This window comes from Podarcis raffonei, chromosome 13, assembly GCF_027172205.1.
Source record: "Podarcis raffonei isolate rPodRaf1 chromosome 13, rPodRaf1.pri, whole genome shotgun sequence".
Lineage (NCBI taxonomy): Eukaryota > Metazoa > Chordata > Lepidosauria > Squamata > Lacertidae > Podarcis > Podarcis raffonei.
In genome coordinates, this window is record NC_070614.1 from 53,903,613 (window position 1) to 53,925,394 (window position 21,782).

Sequence of the window (21,782 nt, forward strand, 5' to 3'; positions counted from 1 at the left end):
TTTTTCTTTGTTAGGTTAAATGTTAGTATTTTTGTATGTTTTAATTTTGTATTGTTGTGTTTTATATTTTTCTTGTGTTTTTTATTGTTCTTTGTTTGTTGTTCTGGTATTTCCTTATTGTTAAAAACTTAATAAAATATTATAAAATATTATTATAAAATAAATAAATAAAAGTAATAGGGAAATTAATGAAATGCAGATTAAGTGATAAACATTGAAAAATCTTCAGATGTGGTTGGTGGAAGTCCAAAATGCTGAATAAGATGAGAAAATATGTTGTATGTTGTTTTTTGAAATTTCATGTAAAAATTTATATATATATATATATATATATTCAATAGAGAGGAGGAGGAAAAAGAAGAGGAGGAGGAGGTGGTCCTGCGTGCCTAGATCCTGGATCTATTTATTTATTTACTTGTTAATTAAAATATTTGTATACCAGCATCGCAGAGAAAATATCAAAGCGCTTTACAGCAATAAAACCATAACCAAGCCCTTAAAAGAGTTGCAAACAGGTATCAGTTAAACCATTGCAGAAGTATTTACTTATATACTTCCTTGCTTGGCAGAATTTATTTAGCGCTTGACCGTCGAAACCCTCAAAGCAGTTTGCAACAGGAACAAACGAGAGGGTTGTTAATAATAATAACAATTAACAAAACGATTGAAAACACCAGCAGTCCGCTGTGAGCACGGCAGCGTTTCAAATATCTGGATAGGCTGCAGTCTTACCGGTCTACCTAAGGGCCAGTGGAAAATGCAAAAGTATTCGGCAGGTGTCGAAAATCTGGCACTGAAAGCACCTCCTGCCAAATCTCCAGTGGCAGAGAGTTCCACAGGGCTGAGCCAGAAAAAAGCTTGTTGTTGCACAACACGAAGGTGTTGGCTTTTGGAACTCCCTGCCACATGGTGGCCGCTGTCTCGGAGGGCTTTTGGAAGTGGAACCCCAGATTTATTGCCTTTTACAGTCTATGGGGGGCTTCCGAGAATGAGCCAGTTGGGGGAAATGGGAATCTGGGAAAGATGGAGTCCATTCCCTGCCTCTTTCTATCCCCATGGCGGATGCAGGTTGAAGAATGGGAATGCCGGCAGCTCCAGGAAACCCTCCGCTTGGCCGACGTGCCCATCGACCCGGCTCCTTATCGCATTTTGGAGAAGGAAACCCTCTACCAGGTCAGTCCTCCAAGGCCCCTTCATCCCTCATTCCTTCAGGAAGTGAAGAAACAGGACCTTCCGGCCCACAAACTCACTGATCTCCCCCGGCCATATTCTTATTTCTCTAGGAAATGGGGCGCATTGCAGAATGTCTGCTTTATATACATTATTTACACAATGGGCCCCACGTGATTGGCTAATTCCGGGATTCACCTGTAGGCCAATCAGGTTGCGGATTCACTTCCACCTGGAGCTGGATTGGGTGGCTCCTGTGGACCAATCAGACAGCTGCATTCTGAATCCTATTGTTCTAGGGCCAATCAGACTGCTGCATTCTGAATCCTATTGTTCTAGGACCAATTGCTGCTGTGGACCAATCAGACAGCTGCATTCTGGGTCCTATTGTTCTACGGCCAATCAGACTGCTGCATTCTGGATCCTATTGTTCTAGGACCAAACTGCTGCATTCTGAATCCTATTGTTCTAGGACCAATCAGACTGCTACATTTTGGATCCTATTCAACTCAGTACATAACACCTCAGGAGAGCGAGGAAAATTCTCTGGGATGATTCACACCCTGGCCAGCACTTTCTTGAGATATAGAGAAGCACGATTGGTCGCGCCAGCAGGGTAAAGAACGGCTTCTATCCCTGGGCTGTTAGGCTACCGAATGAAAAGATAATAACAGGGCAACTGACTTTTGGGTTTGGTGGGTGTGCGTCAGTAAACGAGGCAAATTAAGACTAAGAGAGCTGAGTGGGGGGGTGCTCGTGACATCTCACTGTATACAAGTTGTAAAGGTAAAGGGACCCCTGGCCATTAGGTCCAGTCGTGACCGATTCTGGGGTTGCGGCGCTCATCTCGCTTTACTGGCTGAGGGAGCCGGCATCCAGCTTCCGGGTCATGTGGCCAGCAGGACTAAGCCGCTTCTGGCAAACCAGAGCAGCGCACAGAAACGCCGTTTACCTTCCCGCCGGAGCGGTACCTATTTATCTACTTGCACTTTGACGTGCTTTCGAACTGCTAGGTTGGCAGGAGCAGGGACTGAGCAACGGGAGCTCACCCCGTTGCGGGGATTCAAACCGCCGACCTTCTGATCGGCAAGTCCTAGGCTCTGTGGTTTAACCCACAACACCACACCACCCGCGTCACTTCATACAAGTTGTACAAGCGACAATAAAAGTATTTCAATTTCAATATTTTTCCGTTCCCCCCCCTCCAGTGCTATGACCTCTTCAACCTCCTGGGTCTCCGCACGGCTTATGTGACCAACATGGGGCGCTTGGTTGGAGTGGTGAGTCTCAAGGAGGTAAGTGTCTGTCCGGGTTGGAGGGTTCGCAGCAATACAGGACAGAGGATCCCGGTTACACTAGATCAGGGGTCCCCAAACTAAGGCCCGTGGGCCGGACAAGGCCCGGGGAACTCGTTTATCCGGTCCGTGGCGATGCCCGCTGCGGCTGCCTGCTCTTTCCGGCGCTGCCCACTTCCGGGTCGGAGGAGCACCGAAATAGATTGTGCGCATGTGCGTTATTTGCGCATGCGAAAGCGTTACTTCCGGTGCACATCTGGGTCGGAGGTGGCCAGTGCACATGCGCACAAGCTATTTCCAGTGCTCCTCCAACCCAGAAGTGCGCCGTAAATATTGTGTGCGCAAGTGTATGGGTGATCTGCGCTGGAGACGAGGTGCGGTAAGTTTGCTGACCCCTGCGCTAGAGGGACAAGGAGAAGACAGACCAAAGTTTCCTCCCTCTTTCATAACACAGGAATCCGTCCCACAAATCTGAGCGTTGGGAGGTTCAGGGCAGGTGAAAGATAGTCCTGCCAACATCTCTGCAGGGACGTCGTATTCTACAATAATATTTTTTAATATTATTACCCTGTCCACCCGACTGGGTTTCCCCAGCCACCCTGGGTGGCTTCCAATATATATAAAAACGTAATAATCAAACATTTTTTAAAAACCACCTTCAGATGTCTCTGGGCTCGGATTACCCCATTGTTTAGTCGTTTAGTCATGTCCGCCTCTTCGTGACCCCCTGGACCAGAGCACGCCAGGCCCTCCTGTCTTCCACTGCCTCCCGCAGTTTGGTCAAACTCATGCTGGTAGCTTCGAGAACACTGTCCCACCATCTCGTCCTCCGTCGTCCCCTTCTCCTTGTGCCCTCCATCTTTCCCAGCATCAGGGTCTTTTCCAGGGAGTCTTCTCTTCTCAGGAGGTGGCCAAAGTCTTGGAGCCTCAGCTTCAGGATCTGTCCTTCCAGTGAGCACTCAGGGCTGATTTCCTTCAAAATGGAGAGGTTTGATCTTCTTGCAGTCCATGGGACTCTCCAGAGTCTCCTCCAGCACCATAATTCAAAAGCATCCATTCTTCGGCCATCAGCCTTCTTTATGGTCCAGCTCTCACTTCCATACATCACTACTGGGAAAACCATGGCTTTAACTATACGGACCTACTCCATACATACCCATACATTTCTCTGGTTTAAACAGGGACACCCTAAGCCAGGCACAGGCAAACTCATCCCTCCAGATGTTTTGGGACTACAACTCCCATCATCCCTAGCTAAGAGGGCCAGTGCTCAGTGGTTATGGTTTTGATCTATGGGCTACTTTTAAAATGAGGCTGCATTTTAAATTGCATTTTAACCTGTATTTTAATCCCCCCCCATTATGTTTTTACTGTAATTTTACTGGCGTTAGCCACACTGAGCCTGGCTCTGGCCGGGTATAAATAAAATTTATTATTATTATTATTATTAATATTAATAATAATAATAATAATAATGGGAGTTGTAGTCTCAAAGCATCTGGAGGGCCGAGTTTGCCTATGCCTGCCCTAAGGAAAAGCAGGGCGTTCCAGGATCAGATCGTAAAACGGGACGCATAGCTGTCAACTGTCCCTTATTTGGCGGGACAGTCCCTTATCCCAGCGCTGTGTCCCGCTGCTGTCCCTTCTTGATGATGTCCCTTAAATTTCCCGGGTTTCAAAGGAAGCAGCTCCTCTCCCTCCCTCCCTGCCGGCCAGGGAGGAGGGAGGCTCCAACTGGGTTGCTTGGCTGCGTTGCTCACCCAATAAGAACGACTGGGGGGTGGAGCTTGCATGCCTTGTGCCAATCAAACCGGCCGCGTTGCCTGGGGACTCGCCTTTGCTCAGCGCTTCCCAGCGGAGAGGTGAGGGTGGTTTTCCTTGCTGCATCCCCTTTGCCGGGTTGCTGCGCTGTGGGAACCACCGCTTGAGGCTTCGTTTGGCTGCTGGCTGGGCTTTCTGCCTTTGGCTCAGAGGGGCTCAGAAGTCGAACATACCTGTGCCCGGAAAACCCCTCGTTTTGGCTGCTGATCCCTTATTTTTGAGGCTGCTGGTCCCTTATTTTCAAATCTGTAAGTTGACAGCTATGGCAGGACGGCTTCTGTAAATCTGGAAAATAGGGGCACTGGGGGGTGTCGTATAAAGAGGGGCGTTCAGAAATTAGCCCAACGGACCTGAATGCCGGAGATTCAGGACGGATGAAACCAGCGCAGGGTGGAACTGCGGAACTCCCTGCCACAGGAGTGGCCACTAGCCTGAATGGCTTCAAAAAGGCAAATTCATGGAGAAGGCTATCTACTGATCTATTGTTAGGGAGGGCTGGGGGGTGCCCCCCTTTCTGAAGCCCTCAGGTGCTGAGTTTTGGGGGGGGGGTCTTCTTGACTTCCTCTCTCGCTCTTTCCACAGCTCAAGGCCGCAGTCGAAGGGTGTGTCAAAGGCACCTTTGCGGGCCACGCCACCCGCCGCCAACGCCGGGATCCACACAGGCCGGACGACCAGGAGCAAAAACCACCTGGAGAGGATGAACCCAAGAGCCCCATGGCCTAGGGCCATTTCTTGAGGGTGCCAATGTGGACCCGTCTCGCCGCAGGCGCCATTTATTTAACTCCGCAAGCAGAGAACAGATTTATTTCTGTTGTAAAATCTATATATTCGCTTGCTTGCGAGAAGAGGCCCTGCCTGTGTACGCTGTGGTTTCGTGGGGTTTTCAACCGCCCCGGCGGAAGGATCCCGGGAGTTGTAGTTCGGAAAGGTTTTTATTTTTACGTTGGAGATCCCTTAATCCCCTTCAGAAGAGGGAACAGCTGTTTTAAGCTTGCTTGCGGCTAAAATGTGACCCCACCAAATTCTCTGGGACGAGACGAAATGTTCATAGCCGGACGCTCTGGGCTGTGTTGCCAGAAACACAACGTGATACCTGCTTCTTTTGTGTTCACCCACCCATCCCAGGCACAAGCTGAATACAGGATCATGTCCCACCCTCCTGAACCAGAGTGAAAAAGGATGTTTGCAGGGCATCCCCAAATGTCATAAATGCTACTGTGAAAGGCAAGAGAATAATAGAGGTCTTTTTTTTACAAAAACACAACCTCACACGTTTATTATTTTTCCGACACCGAAATAAAAATGAAATGAAATAAAGGAGAATAATCCATGTCAATCCATGTCAGTCCATCGAATAAATAGATCCACCCAGGTTTACATATAAAACAGCAACAGGGGAGGTGAAGGGGGGGAGGCACAGCGCCCGCTGAGGATGACCTTCAAACCCCTCTTGACAAAGAGAACTGTAGCGTTGGGAGGGACCCCCAAAGGTCATCCATCCCAACCCCCTGCGATGCAGGAGAAGGAGAGGCCATCCTTCATGGTTTTGGGATCGGAAACCTTCCCGTCTCTCCAGTGATCCAGCAGCTTGAAATCTGCCCTCCTTCGTCTCCTGGGTTCTCCGATGTTGGCGCAAGCTTCGGTGGGCGCAGGACTCCTGGGTTCTTCTCAGGAGCGGGGGGCAAACGGGGGGTTCGGAAGGACACCCGGGTTCTTTGGAGAGGGGAGAAGGTCCGGGGTGCGTTTTGAAGGGAGGGAGTCGCTGGGAGGGGTTGCAGGATCCACGAGGCGGGGGTCTCCTGGGGGGGTGGGGAGAGAGGGAGGGCAAAAGGGGAGGTGGGCTGGCCGCCTGAATCAGGGGCATTTTCTCTCCACGCACTGTTTGCCCCCTTCCTCGTATTCCTGTTTGGAGATCCACATCTGCTGGAAGGTGCCCTGCGGACGAGAAGAAGAGGAAGGAGACGAGGAAACAAACCCAGGCGTCCGGGTCTTCCCTCCCAGGCCCCCAACCCAAAACTCAGAGACCCCTGAGCTACACACACCAGCACCCAGTCCACGTCTTGGATCCCGGTTCCCTAGGCTGGATTAGACACTGAGCAAAATAATAATAATAATAATAATAATAATAATAATAATAATAATAATAAATTTTATTTATACCCTGCCCTCAGGGCGCTAACACCAATAAAATCACAATAAAAACATAATAGGGGGGGACCAATTTAAAATACAGGTTAAAATGCAGTTTAAAATGCAGCCCCTGTTTGGGGTATCAAAGGAAGGGGGTGTTATGTATTCAGTGGGTCTGTGTTTGTCTGAGCTTCAGTCTCTGGACTAAGAATTCTGAGCTCCTGATTCGATACACATTGTCCAATCACAGAACATTTCAGGATTTGGGCCTCTGCCATTGGCCCTTAAACTCTCGAGTCGTGATTCGCAGCTTGGAAGTTTAGACAGCCAATCACGTGGGAGTGGGAGTGGCCCAGGCTTCCAGGAATGTCCATGGACCATATCATGGGCGTAGCGTGTGGGGCAGCTGCCCCCTAACCTTAACCCTAAGCCATGGACCATATGGAGCAGCTGAACCAGGTCCCACCCCCCCAACAAAGGCCCCACAATAGATGAAATGAGGGGGAGAGAGAGAGAGAGAGAGAGGAAGGAAGGAAGGAAGGAAGGAAAGAAAGAAAGAAAGAAAGAAAGAAAGAAAGAAAGAAAGAAAGAAAAAGGAAGGGGAAGGAAGGAAGGAAGGAAGGAAGGAAGGAAGGAAGGGAAAGAAGGGAAGGGGAGGGAAGGAAGGAAGGAAGGAAGGAAGGAAGGAAGGAAGGAAGGAAAAGAAAGAAAGAAAGAAAGAAAGAAAGAAAGAAAGAAAGAAAAAGAAAGGAAGGAAGGAAGGAAGGAAGGGGAAGGAAGGAAGGAAGGAAGGAAGGAAGGAGGGAAGGGAAAGAAAGAAAGAAGGGAAGGGAAAGGAAGGGAGGGACGGAGGAAGGAAGGAAGGAAAGAAAGAAAGAAAGAAAGAAAGAAAGAAAGAAAAAGAAAGGGGAAGGAAGGAAGGAAGGAAGGGAAAGAAAGAAAGAAAGAAAGAAAGAAAGAAAGAAAGAAAGAAAGACGGGAAGGGGAAGGAAGGAAGGAAGGAAGGAAGGAAGGGAAAGAAAGAAAGAAAGAAAGAAAGAAAGAAAGAAAGAAAGAAAAAGAAAGGAAGGAAGGAAGGGGAAGGAAGGAAGGAAGGGAAAGAAAGAAAGAAGGGAAGGGGAAGGGAGGAAGGGAAAGAAAGAAAGAAAGAAAGAAAGAAAGAAAGAAAGAAAGAAAGAAAGAAAGAAAGAAAAATAAAGGAAGGGGAAGGAAGGAAGGAAGGAAGGAAAAGGAAGAAAAAGAAAGGAAGGGGAAGGAGGGAAGGAAGGAAGGAAGGAAGGAAGGAAGGAAGGGAAAGAAAGAAAGAAAGAAAGAAAGAAAGAGAAAGGAAGGGAAAGGAAGGAAGGAAGGAAGGAAGGGAAAGAAAAAGAAAGGAAGGGAAAGGAAGGGAGGAAGGGAAAGAAAGAAAGAAAAAGAAAGGAAGGGAAAGGAAGGAAGGAAGGAAGGGAAAGAAAGAAAGAAAGAAAAAGAAAGGAAAGGAAGGAAGGAAAGAAGGAAGGAAGGAAGGAAGGGGAAGGAAGGAAGGAAGGAAGAATAATAATAGTGATTAATGATATACAAAACTGTCGGTTTTGTTTCATTTCGAAAAATAAAATTCTGTTCTACAGTCCATTGTTGTTTATATTCTGAATCAGATATATATGGGGGCACCAAAATCTTTTCAGTGCTTAGGGCCTCTGAAGGTCCTCCAGAGAACCCAGGAGTCCGGGCTCCCAGCCTCCCACCCTCTTCTTCCTCCAACCCACGGCAGCCTCCAGGGCCCCAGACTCACGAGAGAAGCCAGGATGGAGCCCCCGATCCAAGGACTGAACCTCCTTTCCATTGTGCTGTTGCTGGCGATCAGCTTCAAGCGCATGCTCTGCAGGCAGCGGACAGAGAGAAAAGAGGGGTTTGCATAATAATAATAATAATAATAATAATAATAATAATAATAATAATAATAATTTATACCCCGCCCATCTGGCTGGGCAGGTGTTAAAACAGGCTTGTCCTGCCCTCTGCAAACTAACCGGTGTTATAACAATTCTAAGGTGCGCACACATAGCAGGCCACAGGCAGCCGATCCTTCAAAATTAGAAAATATTCAGTGAAAAAAACAGGCACTTTGTTTTAGCACGCAGAACAATCCTGAAACCATCTTGGCTCTCTTAAGGACCCCAGATATTTCTCTTCCTTTCTCTAATTTGTATTAGTTTTTCTGTTTTACAATTTAGAATGCTCATTTAAACACCCTTAAAATATCCACTTTAGAATAGCTTTGGAAGTGGAGATAGGGTCCCACCAGACTCTGCGGTTCTGTGACTCCACGTTGCCTGCTGAAGAGCCCTGTGTGACTCCAAAGTCCCTCATTCTTACGCACAGAAACTCACCGGTGGCGTTTTCTGAGAGAGTTCCCGGTTGAGGCGGTCCGTGAAGCCTTGCAGTAAAGTGTTTCCCCCCGTGACGATGACACTCCCATAGAGACCCTTCGGAGAAAGGATAGGTGTAATATTAGCCGCCGGGTTTTTTGGGGGGGCACCTTCGAGTTCCTTTAACTTGGAGGAATCTGCCTTTTTGCAACCATCGTGTTGTGGATCTCCGGTCAACAACTCCCCTGCCATTTCCCCCACATTAACCCCCTAGAGCAGGGGGTCACAAAGTGGGTCAAAACGCCCCCTGGGGGGCCAGTGGGATGACCTAGGGGGGCGCCAAGAGGCAAGAGGTACTGGCAGGGGCGTTGCTACAGGTGTAAAAGGCTGTCACTGGAGGCAGTCCACCCATTTCGTTGAATTAACTTAAATAGTTTTAATTAGATTTTGAATATATGCGCAATTCATTCTTACCGTTTTGAATTTTATTGCTTCATTTTCTTTGTGGGTCATGCAAAGCTTCTTTTTTTTTTAAATTTACTAAATTTAATTTCCATGCTAAGGGGAGAGGGAATATCTGAAAGGTCTAGCAGCCTCTATTTCCATGCTTCACTTTGATTCAGCATGTTTTGTGACTATAAATATCTGCTCGGGTTCCCTCACGGAAGAGTACGTGCCCAAAACTTGAATCTCGGCACCCAGGAATTCTCCTTTCTATGTTTTCGGTTGGGACACGGGTGGCGCTGTGGGTTAAACCACAGAGCCTAGGACTTGCCGATCGGAAGGTCGGCGGTTCGAATCCCCGCAATGACGGGGTGAGCTCCCGTTGCTCCGTCCCTGTTCCTGCCCACCTAGCAGTTCAGAAGCACGTCAAAGTGCAAGTAGATCAATAGGTACCGCTCCGGCAGGAAGATAAACGGTGTTTCTGTGCGCTGCTCTGGTTCACCAGAAGCAGCTTAGTCCTGCTGGCCACGTGACCCGGAAGCTGGATGCCAGCTCCCTTGGCCTGTAAAGCGAGATGAGCGCCGCAACCCCAGAGTCGGCCGCGACTGGACCTAATGGTCAGGGGTCCCTTTACTTATTCTAGGCTGCATCAACAGAAGTCTAGGGTCCAGATCAAGGCAAGTCATAGTACCATTCTATTTTGCCTTTGTTGAGCCACACTTGGAAGTCCTGTGTACGGTTCTGGGTGCCCCGGTTTAAGAAGGATGTTTACCCTTTACCTTTACCTAGGTTTTCGGTTTTGTTTTGTTTTTGCAACAGCGGAATATACCGGAAGCGTTTTGAACCGAAGCATAAATTAAGGTGGTGGGCTGGTTTTGTGCATTCCCTGGCCAGCTCCTCTTTCCTCAGAAACCAACAACTACTTGGCCCCAGACCGGAAACGCTAGCAGGGGGTAAGGTAAAGGTAAAGGACCCCTGGACGGTTATGTCCAGTCAAAGGCGAATATGGGGTTGCGGTACTCATCTCCTTTCAGGCCAAGGGAGCCGGCGTTTGTCCACAGACAGCTTTCCGGGTCATGTGGCCAGCAGGACTAAACCGCTACTGGCGCAACGGGACACCGTGATGGAAACCAGAGCGCACGGAAACGCTGTTTACCTTCCCGCCGCAGCGGTACCTATTTATCTACTTGCACCGGTGTGCTTTCAAACTGCTAGGTTGGCAGGAGCTGGGACAGAGCAACTGGAGCTCACCCCGTCGCGGGGATTCGAACCGCCGACCTTCCGATGTGGTTCAGACCACAGCGCCACCCGCGTCCCCTACTAGGAGGGGGCAGAGTTAAGGCGAGGGGACACAACTCACTGGCCGGATATCGATGTCACACATCCCGATGCTGGTCGTGACCACGTGGCCAACCCCCAACATTGTGTTCCCAGACAGGCCCTAGAGAGAGAGAGAGAGAGAGGCAGAGATTGAGGGAGTTTGGGGTGTTTAGCTTGGAGAAGAAGAAACTGAGAGGGGTAGGATAGTGTGATAGGAATTTTGAGGTCTTAGATATATGTTAAATGTTCATAAGTGTACGAACCAAACACATACATTGATCAGCACAGGAAGACCGACCTGGAACCATTTTGATTCCCAAACTGTCCCAAACTGACCAAATGTTTTCTCTGCAAGGTCAAAGGAAAATGGAAAAGCCTCCCCATTGTCTTTTCCTTCACAAATCCTGTCTTAAGGGCACATTTAAGATAGGAATAGGGTGTGAGCCTGTGACCTGGCTCAGGAACTAAGTAATTTCGTTGTCCCTGAGAGGGGGCAATGACAATAAAGATATTTCTATTTCTATTCTATTTCTATTTATCATTACAAAAGACTGGCCAGGCTCCCCAGGGTATCCAATCAAGTAAGCATTAACAGGTAACCTGCCAGACAGGAGATAAACAACGACAGGAGAAAAACAACATTCAAATTTCTGTTTTAGACCGCCTTTTCTGTGATGTAGGTATGATGTATCTGAGGGGTGGTCTTGATCTACAGGGTGGCAATTTCAGAAGTCTTTATAAGGCCTTGCGCGCCATTTTTCTGGGTCCCTCCTCTCTCCTGCGGGTGAGGGGAGCACCCTGTTGCTACAGATCAATAAAGATCAAGCTTACTCGCTGCTTTGCTTCTCAATATTCTCTGGTTGTTATTCTCTCCTACCAATAGGGAACCCACGTAAGGACTCTATATGGGCTCTTGCATACCCCATAAGGGAAAAGGGCAATTTTTGTTTACAACAGAAGCCACCCCCAAATCTAGGAGTGCAGATATCAAGAGTGTGGGGGTCAGATGGGATTCCTATGAGGAATTATAAAATATGCCATATCAAGCCATATGCATCAAGCCATTGTGTCCGCAATGACAGCATGGCATTGACTGGGTTTGATTCATTGACAATAATTTCTGATCAAATCCCACAAGCCTCTGCATCTCTGCCATTTGCTTTCTCTACACCTGACAGGCATGTATAAGCATTCTAAAACACTGGCCAGTTGTTCACCAGGCATCCTGGGTCATAAAGATAGAAGGTAGCTTTGATGTAGTTTGGTAATCGTTCACAAGGAGATGGTAAATACCATATTTTTCGCTCCATAAGGCGCACCGGACAATAGGGCGCACCTAGTTTTTAGAGGGGGAAATCAAGAAAAAAAAATCTTATCCTATCTTGCCTTCCTCTTTAGCTGCGCGCAACCTCTCCCGGCTGGAGGGGCTGCGCACGGATATGGCACAAGCCAAGACAGCTTGCGGGACGGATCCTGCTCGCTGTCTTGGCTTCCTCTTTAGCCGCCCGCAACCTCTCCAGCCGGGAGAGGCTGTGCGGGGCTAAAGAAGCCATAGCCGCGTGCAGCCTCTCCCTGCCGGAGGGGCTGCGCGCGGCTATCCCTGAAGCCTTCCGAGCGCAGTGCAAGTTCCCACTGCGCTCCTCAGGCTTCAGGTTCCTTTTGCTGAAGCCGGAATAGCAAGACTCTCCTGGCTTCAGCGAAAGGAACCTGAAGCCTCCAGAACGCATCGGGAACTCACGCTGCGCTCCGAAGGCTTCAGGCGGCTATCCCTGAAGCCTGGAGAGCGAGAGGGGTCAGTGCGCACCGACGCCTCTCGCTCTCCAGGCTTCAGCGAAAGCAACGCGAAGCCTCCGAAGCGCGGAGGGAGCGCTCCCTCTGCGCTTCGGAGGCTTCGCGTTGCTATCGCTGAAGCCAAGGAGCCTGCATTCACTCCATAGGATGCACACACATTTCCCCTTCATTTTTGGAGGGGGGGAAATGCGTCCTATAGAGTGAAAAATACGGTACTACCTATCCTTCCTCTCCTGTTTATTGCTGTTTATGACCTCCGGAGTTTCCTAAAAACATTCCTCCTTGCTTCCTCTTTTATTTACTCTGAATTACATATGCATGCTAAAGTAGGAATTAGCTCTTTGTAGTTTTAACTTTTAACTTTGTCCCATTTTTTGAAATGCTCAGAGGAAATCTGATTGGTTCTTACGAACACTGTGTAAAAAGTTCTTTTGTGAATAAAACGACCTGGGCCAAGGGGTGGGCAGGAATTGCTGGTCCTCCCAGAGTCTTGCTGGTCAAGCCTCGTGTATATTTTATTAATCAGAGTCCAATCCTTCCTTGCTTTGGGAACGCCACCTCTGAATATCTGAAGGGATGTCCCCGGGAAGATGGAGCAAGCTTGTTTTCTCCTGCTCCAGATGGTAGGACTCGAACCCATGGCTTCAAGTGACAAGAAAGGAGATTCCGACTAAACATAAGGAAGAACTTTCTGACCATAAGAACCACTTGACAGTGAAACAGATTTCTTCGGAAGGTGGCGGACTCTCCTTCCTTGGAGGCCTTTAAGCAGAGTTTGGGTGGCCATCTGTCAGGGATTCTTCAGCATTGCAGGGGGTTGGACTAGATGGCCTTTAGGGGCCCCTTGCATTGGTGCCTGCTGAAAACATCTTTGTTTAGGCGAGGCCGTCTGGATGTTTAGGAAGCCGGCGAGGTGTTTAATCTATTTTAACTTTCCGGAAGTCCTACATTATTGTTGTTTGTTCTTCCTACAGATAATCCTAGTGCAAAATTATCAGTTTGCTTTTTTGCTTTTCTGCAAAGCACTTTGATTTCCAGCTCCCCCCCCCCAAATAAATTTAATTCTGAAAAAGCAATCAATGTTTTCTGAGGCTACACCCCTCCCTGCGCCCCCTTACCTGGCAGAAACAACCCCCCTTGATTTCAACGGTAATCGCTTCCGAGTCACTGTGTTTGGGATTGCACCGTTCATCAGTCAGAACTCTGCGCATGCTCCAAGCCTCTGTGTGCATTGAGGAGTTCTTTTGTTTTGCAATCAAGCGGTGTGTCAATTTTTCGAAAGCAAATCAATATGTAGAAGCGGGCGCAAACTCCCCACCCTTGCCTTGATCCTTATTTCATCTTCTGGCCCCCTGCCCGCTCACCTTCACGTTGGAGGGGTCGAAAAGCCCCTCCGGGATACGAAGCCTCTCCGCCCCGTAGTCTGTGTTGTAGCCGTTGGGCATTTCGTAGTGGACGGTGGGCATCTGCGCGGCCACCCTGCTCGGGACAAGAGGGGGAGGGCACAGCCGGATTTACGTATAAGCTAAACAAGCTATGCAATGACCAACCTAGACAGCATCTTAAAAAGCAGAGACATCACCTTGCCAACAAAGGTCCGTATAGTTAAAGCTCTGGTTTTCCCAGTAGTGATGTATGGAAGTGAGAGCTGGACCATCAAGAAGGCTGATCGCCGAAGAATGGATGCTTTTGAATTCTGGTGCTGGAGGAGACTCTTGAGAGTCCCATGGACTGCAAGAAGATCAAACCTCTCCATTCTGAAGGAAATCAGCCCTGAGTGCTCACTGGAAGGACAGATCCTGAAGCTGAGGCTCCAAGACTCTGGCCACCTCATGAGAAGAGAAGACTCCCTGGAAAAGACCCTGATGTTGGGAAAGATGGAGGGCACAAGGAGAAGGGGACGGCAGAGGACGAGATGGTGGGACAGTGTTCTCGAAGAGACCAGCATGAGTTTGACCAAACTGCAGGAGGCAGTGGAAGACAGGAGGGCCTGGCGTGCTCTGGTCCAGGGGGTCATGAAGAGTCGGACACGACTAAACGACTAAACAACAACAAACAAGCTATAGCTTAGGGCCCCGCTCTCTTGGGGGCCCCTAAAAAACTTAAAGGAAAATAAACTGGATGTACAGTTTCAAAATATAATATACAAAACAAATAAAATAAAACCGACATACAGCAACAGTGTTTCGTGTTGTGTAGGCTCCTATTTGTTAGATGCAAATGGTTTTAGATACCGTATTTTTTGCTCTATAAGACTTACTTTTTCCCTCCTAAAAAGTAAGGGGAAATGTGTGTGCGTCTTATGGAGCGAATGCAGGCTGCGCAGCTATCCCAGAAGCCAGAACAGCAAGAGGGATCGCTGCTTTCACTGCGCAGCGATCCCTCTTGCTGTTCTGGCTTCTGAGATTCAGAATATTTTTTTTCTTGTTTTCCTCCTCCAAAAATGAGGTGCATCTTGTGGTCTGGTGCATCTTATAGAGCGGAAAATACGGTGCCTATTAGGTCCATAAATGACCATATAGCATATATTCAACATGAAAAAACAGCGACAATTTGTTGTTGACAAAGGACAGCTGGACATATAAAGGGCCCCATTACCTTCAGTAGCTTAAAGGTAAAGGGACCCCTGGCCATTAGGTCCAGTCGTGGTCGACTCTGGGGTTGCGGCCCTCATCTCGCTTTACTGGCCGAGGGAGCCAGCATACAGCTTCCGGGTCATGTGGCCAGCAGGACTAAGCCGCTTCTGGCAAACCAGAGCAGCGCACGGAAATGCCGTTTACCTTCCCGCCAGAGTGGTACCTATTTATCTACTTGCACTTGATGTGCTTTCGAACTGCTAGGTGGGCAGGAGCAGGGACCGAGCAACGGGAGCTCACCCCGTCATTGCGGGGATTAGGGCCTCATCAAACCTAAATCCGGCCCCGTGCACAGCATGCTTGGATAGAGAGAATTTTTCTTCTCTCTCTCCTAACACTGGACATCCAACGAAGATGAATGTTGGAAGATTTTTTTAAAGTCATTCATAAGACAGCACACAGATGAACTGTGGAACTCTTTGCCTCAGTACGCAGTGACGGCCACCCACTCGGATGGCTTTAAAAGGGAATGGGACAGATTCATGGAGGAGGAGATGGCTATGACAGCTACTAGCCATGACGGCTCTCTTGTGCTTTCACATCAACGCTCCTGGATGTGGGGTAAATCAGCTTGCTTAACTCTCATGCACGCACGAAGGGCTTAAAACCATAGAGCAAGCCACGCTATTTCAGTGCCTTTTGGAAACATTATTGTTTAGACAGGCCTGTCCAGATCATTAGCATCACAGAAATGTAGAGCTGAAAGGGACCCAAGGGTCATCTAGTCCAACCCGCTTTTGCCCAATGCGGGACTCGAACCCACATCCTTGAAGTTAAGAGTCTCGTGAGTCTCTTGCTCTACCAACTGAGCTGGCACGAGTTTCAATCTGTTGGGATTTCTTTTTGCCTATTGTTCTTTTAACTTTGACCCACAACGGGGTGAGCTCCTGTTGCTCGGTCCCTGCTCCTGCCAACCTAGCAGTCCGAAAGCACGTCAAGTGCAAGTAGATAAATAGGTACCGCTCTGGCGGGAAGGTAAACGGCGTTTCCATGCGCTGCTCTGGTTCGCCAGAAGCGGCTTAGTCATGCTGGCCACATGACCCAGAAGCTGTACACCGGCTCCCTCGGCCAATAAAGCGAGACGAGCGCCGCAACCCCAGAGTCGGCCACGACTGGACCTAATGGTCAGGGGTCCCTCTACCTTTACCTCCCCATAAGCCAGCCTCCCCTAACCTGGCTACTTCCAGCTGCTTTGGACTACAACTCCCATGAGCCTCAGCCATGGAGGTCACCTTGTTAAGGACAGCCGGCATGATCTTTCCTGGACCCGAGGTCAAATTGATGAGTTGAGGTTCGAGGGTTGGACTGGATGACCCTCGGGTACCCCTTCCAATGCTACGAGTCTGTGATTCATGAGATCTGGGAAACTGGGTGCTTAGTCCAAGAAAGATGCTGCTGCGTCAGTCTCCCAAGAAGCACGGGACGCTCTGTCGTTCTTGCTACCTGGCTGACTGTTTTTACTTTCGCTGAGTTTCCACAGGAGAAACATCGTGATGCAAATCTATTTCTGTCCTCTGGCATCTGCACTGAAGGGTCACCTCCACTTTGTCCCCCAAATTGCCGTCCTTTTGCCTCCCTCAAATCTCAACCTTCCCCTGACGCGAGCGAGTCAGCTATATTCTGACTTTCTATACAGTGGTACCTTGGCTCTCAAAATTAATCCGTTCTGGAAGTCCGCTCCAAAACCAAAGCGTTCCAAAACCAAAACCAAAGCGTTTCCCATAGAAAGCAATGCAAGACGGATTAATCCGTTCCAGACTTTTTAAAAACAACCCCTAAAACAGCAACTTTACTAGCTAACGAGACCATGGATCCATAAAATGAAAGCAATAAACAGTGTACTGCAGTCACACAATCAATCAGTCGGTAGCTGAACTGGGTTCCACAAGGTCACAAAAACAAAACAACAAAGCCACAAAAATGCAAAATAAATAGCAAAAACAGGCAGACCTCAGCGTAACACTCAAAACGGAAGCGTAACACTCAAAACGGAGCACGTTCGGCTTCCGAAAACAGTTCACAAACCGGAACACTTCCTTCCGGGTTTGCAGTGTTTGGGTTCCAAGTTGTTTGAGTACCAAGGCGTTTGAGAACCAAGGCACCACTGTATGCCACATTTGTTTTACTGAGCTCCTTGCTGCATTGTAAAATCACTCCAACATGCTTCACAGGGAGCAATGGCCAGCTAGCTAGGCAGCTAGTCGTATATTAATCTTTACAAAAATAATTATTGAACTTCGGGACTCCCTGCCTCTTGATATCAGGCATCTTCACTGCACTCCTTTTGGCGCTGGCTAAAAACATTACTGTTTAGACCATGCTACCCATGTGTTTAGAAATCTAGTGCACGTTTTAATCTATCATTACTTTTCCCCCCTTTAAATTTTTATATTGTTTCTTCGCCATCCATAATCTCCTTGCTTCGCCTTTTTTTGGGAAAAACCACTCTGATGTTCTCTTTTCGCCATAAGGCGTTGTGTAAATTTTACGGAATAAATAAATAAGTATTCTGAGGCCTCTGAGTCTGGGGAGGAGCCCAAGAGGGATCCCAAAAGGTCGAATGGAGCAGATTATGAGGAGCGTGGCCACCAAGGAAACGGTGCAATTCCTGTGCTGCAGGAGCGGGTTGGGCTGGATGATCCTTAGGGGTCCCTTACAACTCTACAACGATTCTATGGAAACTACAACTAATCCAGAATGCGGCAGCCAGACTGGTGACTGGGAGCGGCCGCCGAGGCCACATAACACCGGTCCTGAAAGACCTCCATTGGCTCCCAGGACGTTTCCGAGCACAATTCAAAGTGTTGGTGCTGACCTTTAAAGCCCTAAATGGCCTCAAAGGCCCAGTAGACCTGAAGGAGCGTCTCCACCCCCATCGTTCAGCCCAGACACTGAGGTCCAGCTCCGAGGGCCTTCTGGCAGTTCCCTCATTGCGAGAAGTGAGGTTACAGGGAACCCAGCAGAGGGCCTTCTTAGTGGTGGCGCCCGCCCTGTGGAACGCCCTCCCGTTAGATATCAAGGAAATAAACAACTATCTGACTTTTAGAAGACATATGAAAGCAGCCCTGTTCAGGGAAGCTTTTAAAGTCCAATGTTTTATCATGTTTGTAATATTCTATTGGGAGCCGCCCAGAGTGGCTGGGGTATAAATGATGATGATGATGATGATGATGATGATGATGATGAACCCCCCCAGTTGCACTATCCGTATATAAGATGAGCCCAGATTTTGAACATTATTCTACAGTGAAAGAAACCTAGTCTGACTTTTAGAGGACACCTGAAGGCAGCCCTGTTTAGGGAAGTTTTTAATGTTTGATGTTTAATAATAATAATAATTTATTATTTATACCCCGCCCATCTGGCTGAGTTTCCCAGGCCACTCTGGGCGGCTCCCAATCGAGTGTTAATACAGAATTATCACTTTTTCAAAATTCTTATTATTAGTATTCCGTTGGGAGCCGCGCAGAGTGGCTGGGGAAACCAAGCCAAATGGGCTGGGTATGAATGAATTAATGAATGAATAACTAAATAAATAAATGGGTTGCCGACAAAGGTCCGTATAGTTAAAGCCATGGTTTTCCCAGTAGTGATGTATGGAAGTGAGAGCTGGACCATAAAGAAGGCTGATGGCCGAAGAATGGATGCTTTTGAATTCTGGTGCTGGAGGAGACTCTTGAGAGTCCCATGGACTGCAAGAAGATCCAACCTCTCCATTCTGAAGGAAACCAGTCCTGAGTGCTCACTGGAAGGACAGATCCTGAAGCTGAGGCTCCAAGACTTTGGCCTCCTCATGAGAAGAGAAGACTCCCTGGAAAAGACCCTGATGTTGGGAAAGATGGAGGGCACAAGGAGAAGGGGGCAACAGAGGACGAGATGGTGGGACAGTGTTCTCGAAGCTACCAGCATGAGTTTGACCAAACTGCAGGAGGCAGTGGAAGACAGGAGTGCCTGGCCTGCTCTGGTCCAGGGGGTCATGAAGAGGCGGACAAGACTAAACAACAACAAATAAATGGTGATGATGAGGATGATGAAAGGAAGGAGTCGCCCCAGCCAAGTTGGACAGAGGCAACGGATTCTCGAGGTGGACACCCAAATTTACGCCCTCTGTGCCCCACAACACACACAAACCGCAGTCACCAAACCCACCCCAGCTACTCACTGTTCGTCATAAGGAGAATCTGAAACTTGCAGCACAGAGGCCTGGAAATCTTGGATGACCTCCTGGTGGGGTTGAAGGTTTAGCAAGGGAGTAAAGAAAGATGGCTTATATTATTCATTTGAACCCTGTTCTCCCAGGTCCTAGTCCTAGCTTTCGGACATACAGCTTCTCTTTTTGGGGACAACAGGCTGTCTTCTCTTAACACCTCCCATCGCCCCCCAAAAACACACACACACACCCTCAGACGTCCCGGCTCTCAGAATCACGCCCCCTCCCCCTCTCTCTAGGGACCCAGGAGTCCTGACTCCCCAGCCCTCGGTCTTCTCCCAAGGAACCCCGGAGTCCGGCGAGGTCTCTTACATTGCACATGTAATTGTGCCACGATTTGCTGACTTGAGGCAACTTCTCTTTCTTCTTCCAGTTTGGGGGTGCGCCTTCGCGGACCGGCTCCTGCAGGGAACCAAATTGGGGAGAGAGAATTAAAAAAAGAGGGAGTTGGCTACCGACGGAGGAAGAATGGCAGACAAAATTAAGGGACTGCCCAGAACTGGATAAAATGACAGGAAGGATTCGAAACCTGCGGGACCAGAGATTTACAGAAGATTGGAAGAAATATACGAATTATTTGAAGAGCAACTGTAATCAACAAGTTACGCTAGTAGGACTACAGGAAGTTTCATAAGGAGAAATAGATGAAATATTGCGAAGAAGAGAAAGAAAAGAGGTATTATAGATTTAAAAGTAATAGTGAAAATAAGAAATGTAAATTAAGAGAATAGATTGGAAAATTTTCAGATGTGATTGATGGAAGTCGAAAATTGTATAAGATGTAAAAGTACGTTTAATTATTGTTGAAAATGATATGTTGAATATATATATATATATATGGGAGTTGGCAGACTTTTATTCATGACTGGTTTTTTTTTTATCTTAAGGGCGGCCCCATGGAAGACAGGGCAAGTTTGTGAAATAAAAAATTTAAGGTCTTATATATATAATAAATGTTCATAAATGTACCAAGCAAACACGTACATAAATATATAAACCACATGTCTGAAGCAGCACAGGAAAACAGCCCTGAAACCATTTTTGATTCCCAAACTGACCAAATGATTTCTCTGCAAGAGCGAAGGAAAATGGAAAAGCCTCCCCATTGTCTTTTCCTTCACAAATCCTGTCTTACGGGTATGTCTGTGTGTGAATAGGGTGAGCCTGTGACCTGGCTCAGGAACTAAGTATTTGTCATTAAGAAAGACTGGCCAGGCTCCCCAGGGTATCCAATCAAGTAAGCATTAACAGGTAACCTGCCAGACAGGAGGTAAACAACGCACTCAGATTTCTGCTGTAGACCACCCTTTCTGTGATGTACGTATGATGTATTTGGGGGGTGGTCTTGAGCTACACCCCTTTCTGTGATGTATGTATGATGTTTGTGGGGGTGGTCTTGGACTCCAGGGCAGGGAATTTAAAATGTCTATATAAGGGCAGGCACACCTTGGTTCTGGGTCCTCCTCCTTTCCTGCGTGTGAGGGGGGCACCCTGTTGCAACAGATCAATAAAGATCAGGCTTACGAGCTGCTTTGCTTCTCAATATTCTCTGGTTGGCCTCTGTTATCTTCTCCTAACCTGCAAAGGACTCTATAAGGGCTCTTGTGTCCCCCATAAGGGAATAAGGGCAGATTTTTGTTTACAACAGAGTCCACTGTAGGTGACAGGAAATGTATTTGACTGCTTCGGTGATGATAACATCCCACAACCAGTTGGGAGCTCAGGGCTTTTTAAACTGGGAAGGTTGCTTGTCTGAAAGAAGACGACAAGGATGCACGCCTGACCAACAGATTCAAATGACAAGGAAAGAGATTCTAACTAAACGTTAGGAAGAACTTTCTGAGGGTAAGAGCCATTTGACAGAGGAAGGGGGTTTATTAAGCAGAGGTTGGATAACCGTCTGTCAGTGATTTTTTAGCTGTGATTCTTGTGTTGAAGGGGGTTGGGATAGATGAACTTTGGGGGTCCCTTCCAACTCTACAATTCAATGACTTTAAGTGTTAGACGAGCACTTCCATGAGCCTTGACCCTAGGTCTGATTTTACCTGCATAAGCCAAGTGGAAGGTGTTGCAAAAATTTATGTATAGGCTGGGGGGGGTTGCCCCTCCAGCAGATATCATGCACATGCAGCCCTCTACCAAAACCAGCACAATCGCTTTTGTGACTTTTGTGATTTGTCCCCACAAAACACTTGGTCACAGTTTCTTCCTATCTATTCAAAGGGCCTTTGCTGCACGATACCAAATGTAAGAATTCACTGATCAATGGATCTCTGTACTGGCTCACTGGAAAACTTCAGAAATTCATATAGACAGGTGAGCTCAGCTCCTCAGCAGCCCCTCTGCCTGAGTGATAATCCCTGGCCTCCTGATACCTGAGTGCCAGACAGGTAGCCATTCCCGAAATAACAAACCCAGATGAAGACAAAAGGGTGGGATGAACTTGGCTGGGAAACAGGGAAATGTAAAGATCTCTTTTGCTTCACTTGATGGGTGTTTGGTGGAGGGCAAGGGGAACCATGGGGCAGGGTCCAGGATGCTCAGATTACGGCCACCAGACCTCCCCTTTCATGATGTATAAGTGATGTATGAGTGATGTAGTTTTTTGGGGGGTGTA

The 21,782-nt window shown here is 47.9% G+C and overlaps 2 protein-coding genes across 2 annotated transcripts in view; one reads left to right on the top strand and one right to left on the bottom strand.

Annotated features, from left to right (window-relative positions):
• LOC128399240 (chloride channel protein ClC-Kb-like) overlaps positions 1–5,322 on the top strand; it is a 44,484-nt gene extending 39,162 nt beyond the window's left edge. Inside the window, exons 19-21 of the mRNA XM_053360478.1 lie at positions 1,069–1,173; positions 2,379–2,465; positions 4,869–5,322. Coding sequence (XP_053216453.1) covers positions 1,069–1,173; positions 2,379–2,465; positions 4,869–5,009 — 333 coding nt within the window. The 3' untranslated portion in view covers positions 5,010–5,322. The remainder of the gene's footprint in view (positions 1–1,068; positions 1,174–2,378; positions 2,466–4,868) is intronic.
• A 204-nt stretch (positions 5,323–5,526) lies between these two features.
• The window catches only part of ACTL6B (actin like 6B), a 28,259-nt gene continuing 12,003 nt past the window's right edge, over positions 5,527–21,782 (bottom strand). The window contains exons 8-14 of the mRNA XM_053361191.1: positions 19,478–19,567; positions 19,118–19,179; positions 13,684–13,798; positions 10,569–10,649; positions 8,786–8,881; positions 8,188–8,274; positions 5,527–6,221 (exon numbers count right to left, since the gene is read on the bottom strand). Coding sequence (XP_053217166.1) covers positions 6,141–6,221; positions 8,188–8,274; positions 8,786–8,881; positions 10,569–10,649; positions 13,684–13,798; positions 19,118–19,179; positions 19,478–19,567 — 612 coding nt within the window. The 3' untranslated portion in view covers positions 5,527–6,140. The remainder of the gene's footprint in view (positions 6,222–8,187; positions 8,275–8,785; positions 8,882–10,568; positions 10,650–13,683; positions 13,799–19,117; positions 19,180–19,477; positions 19,568–21,782) is intronic.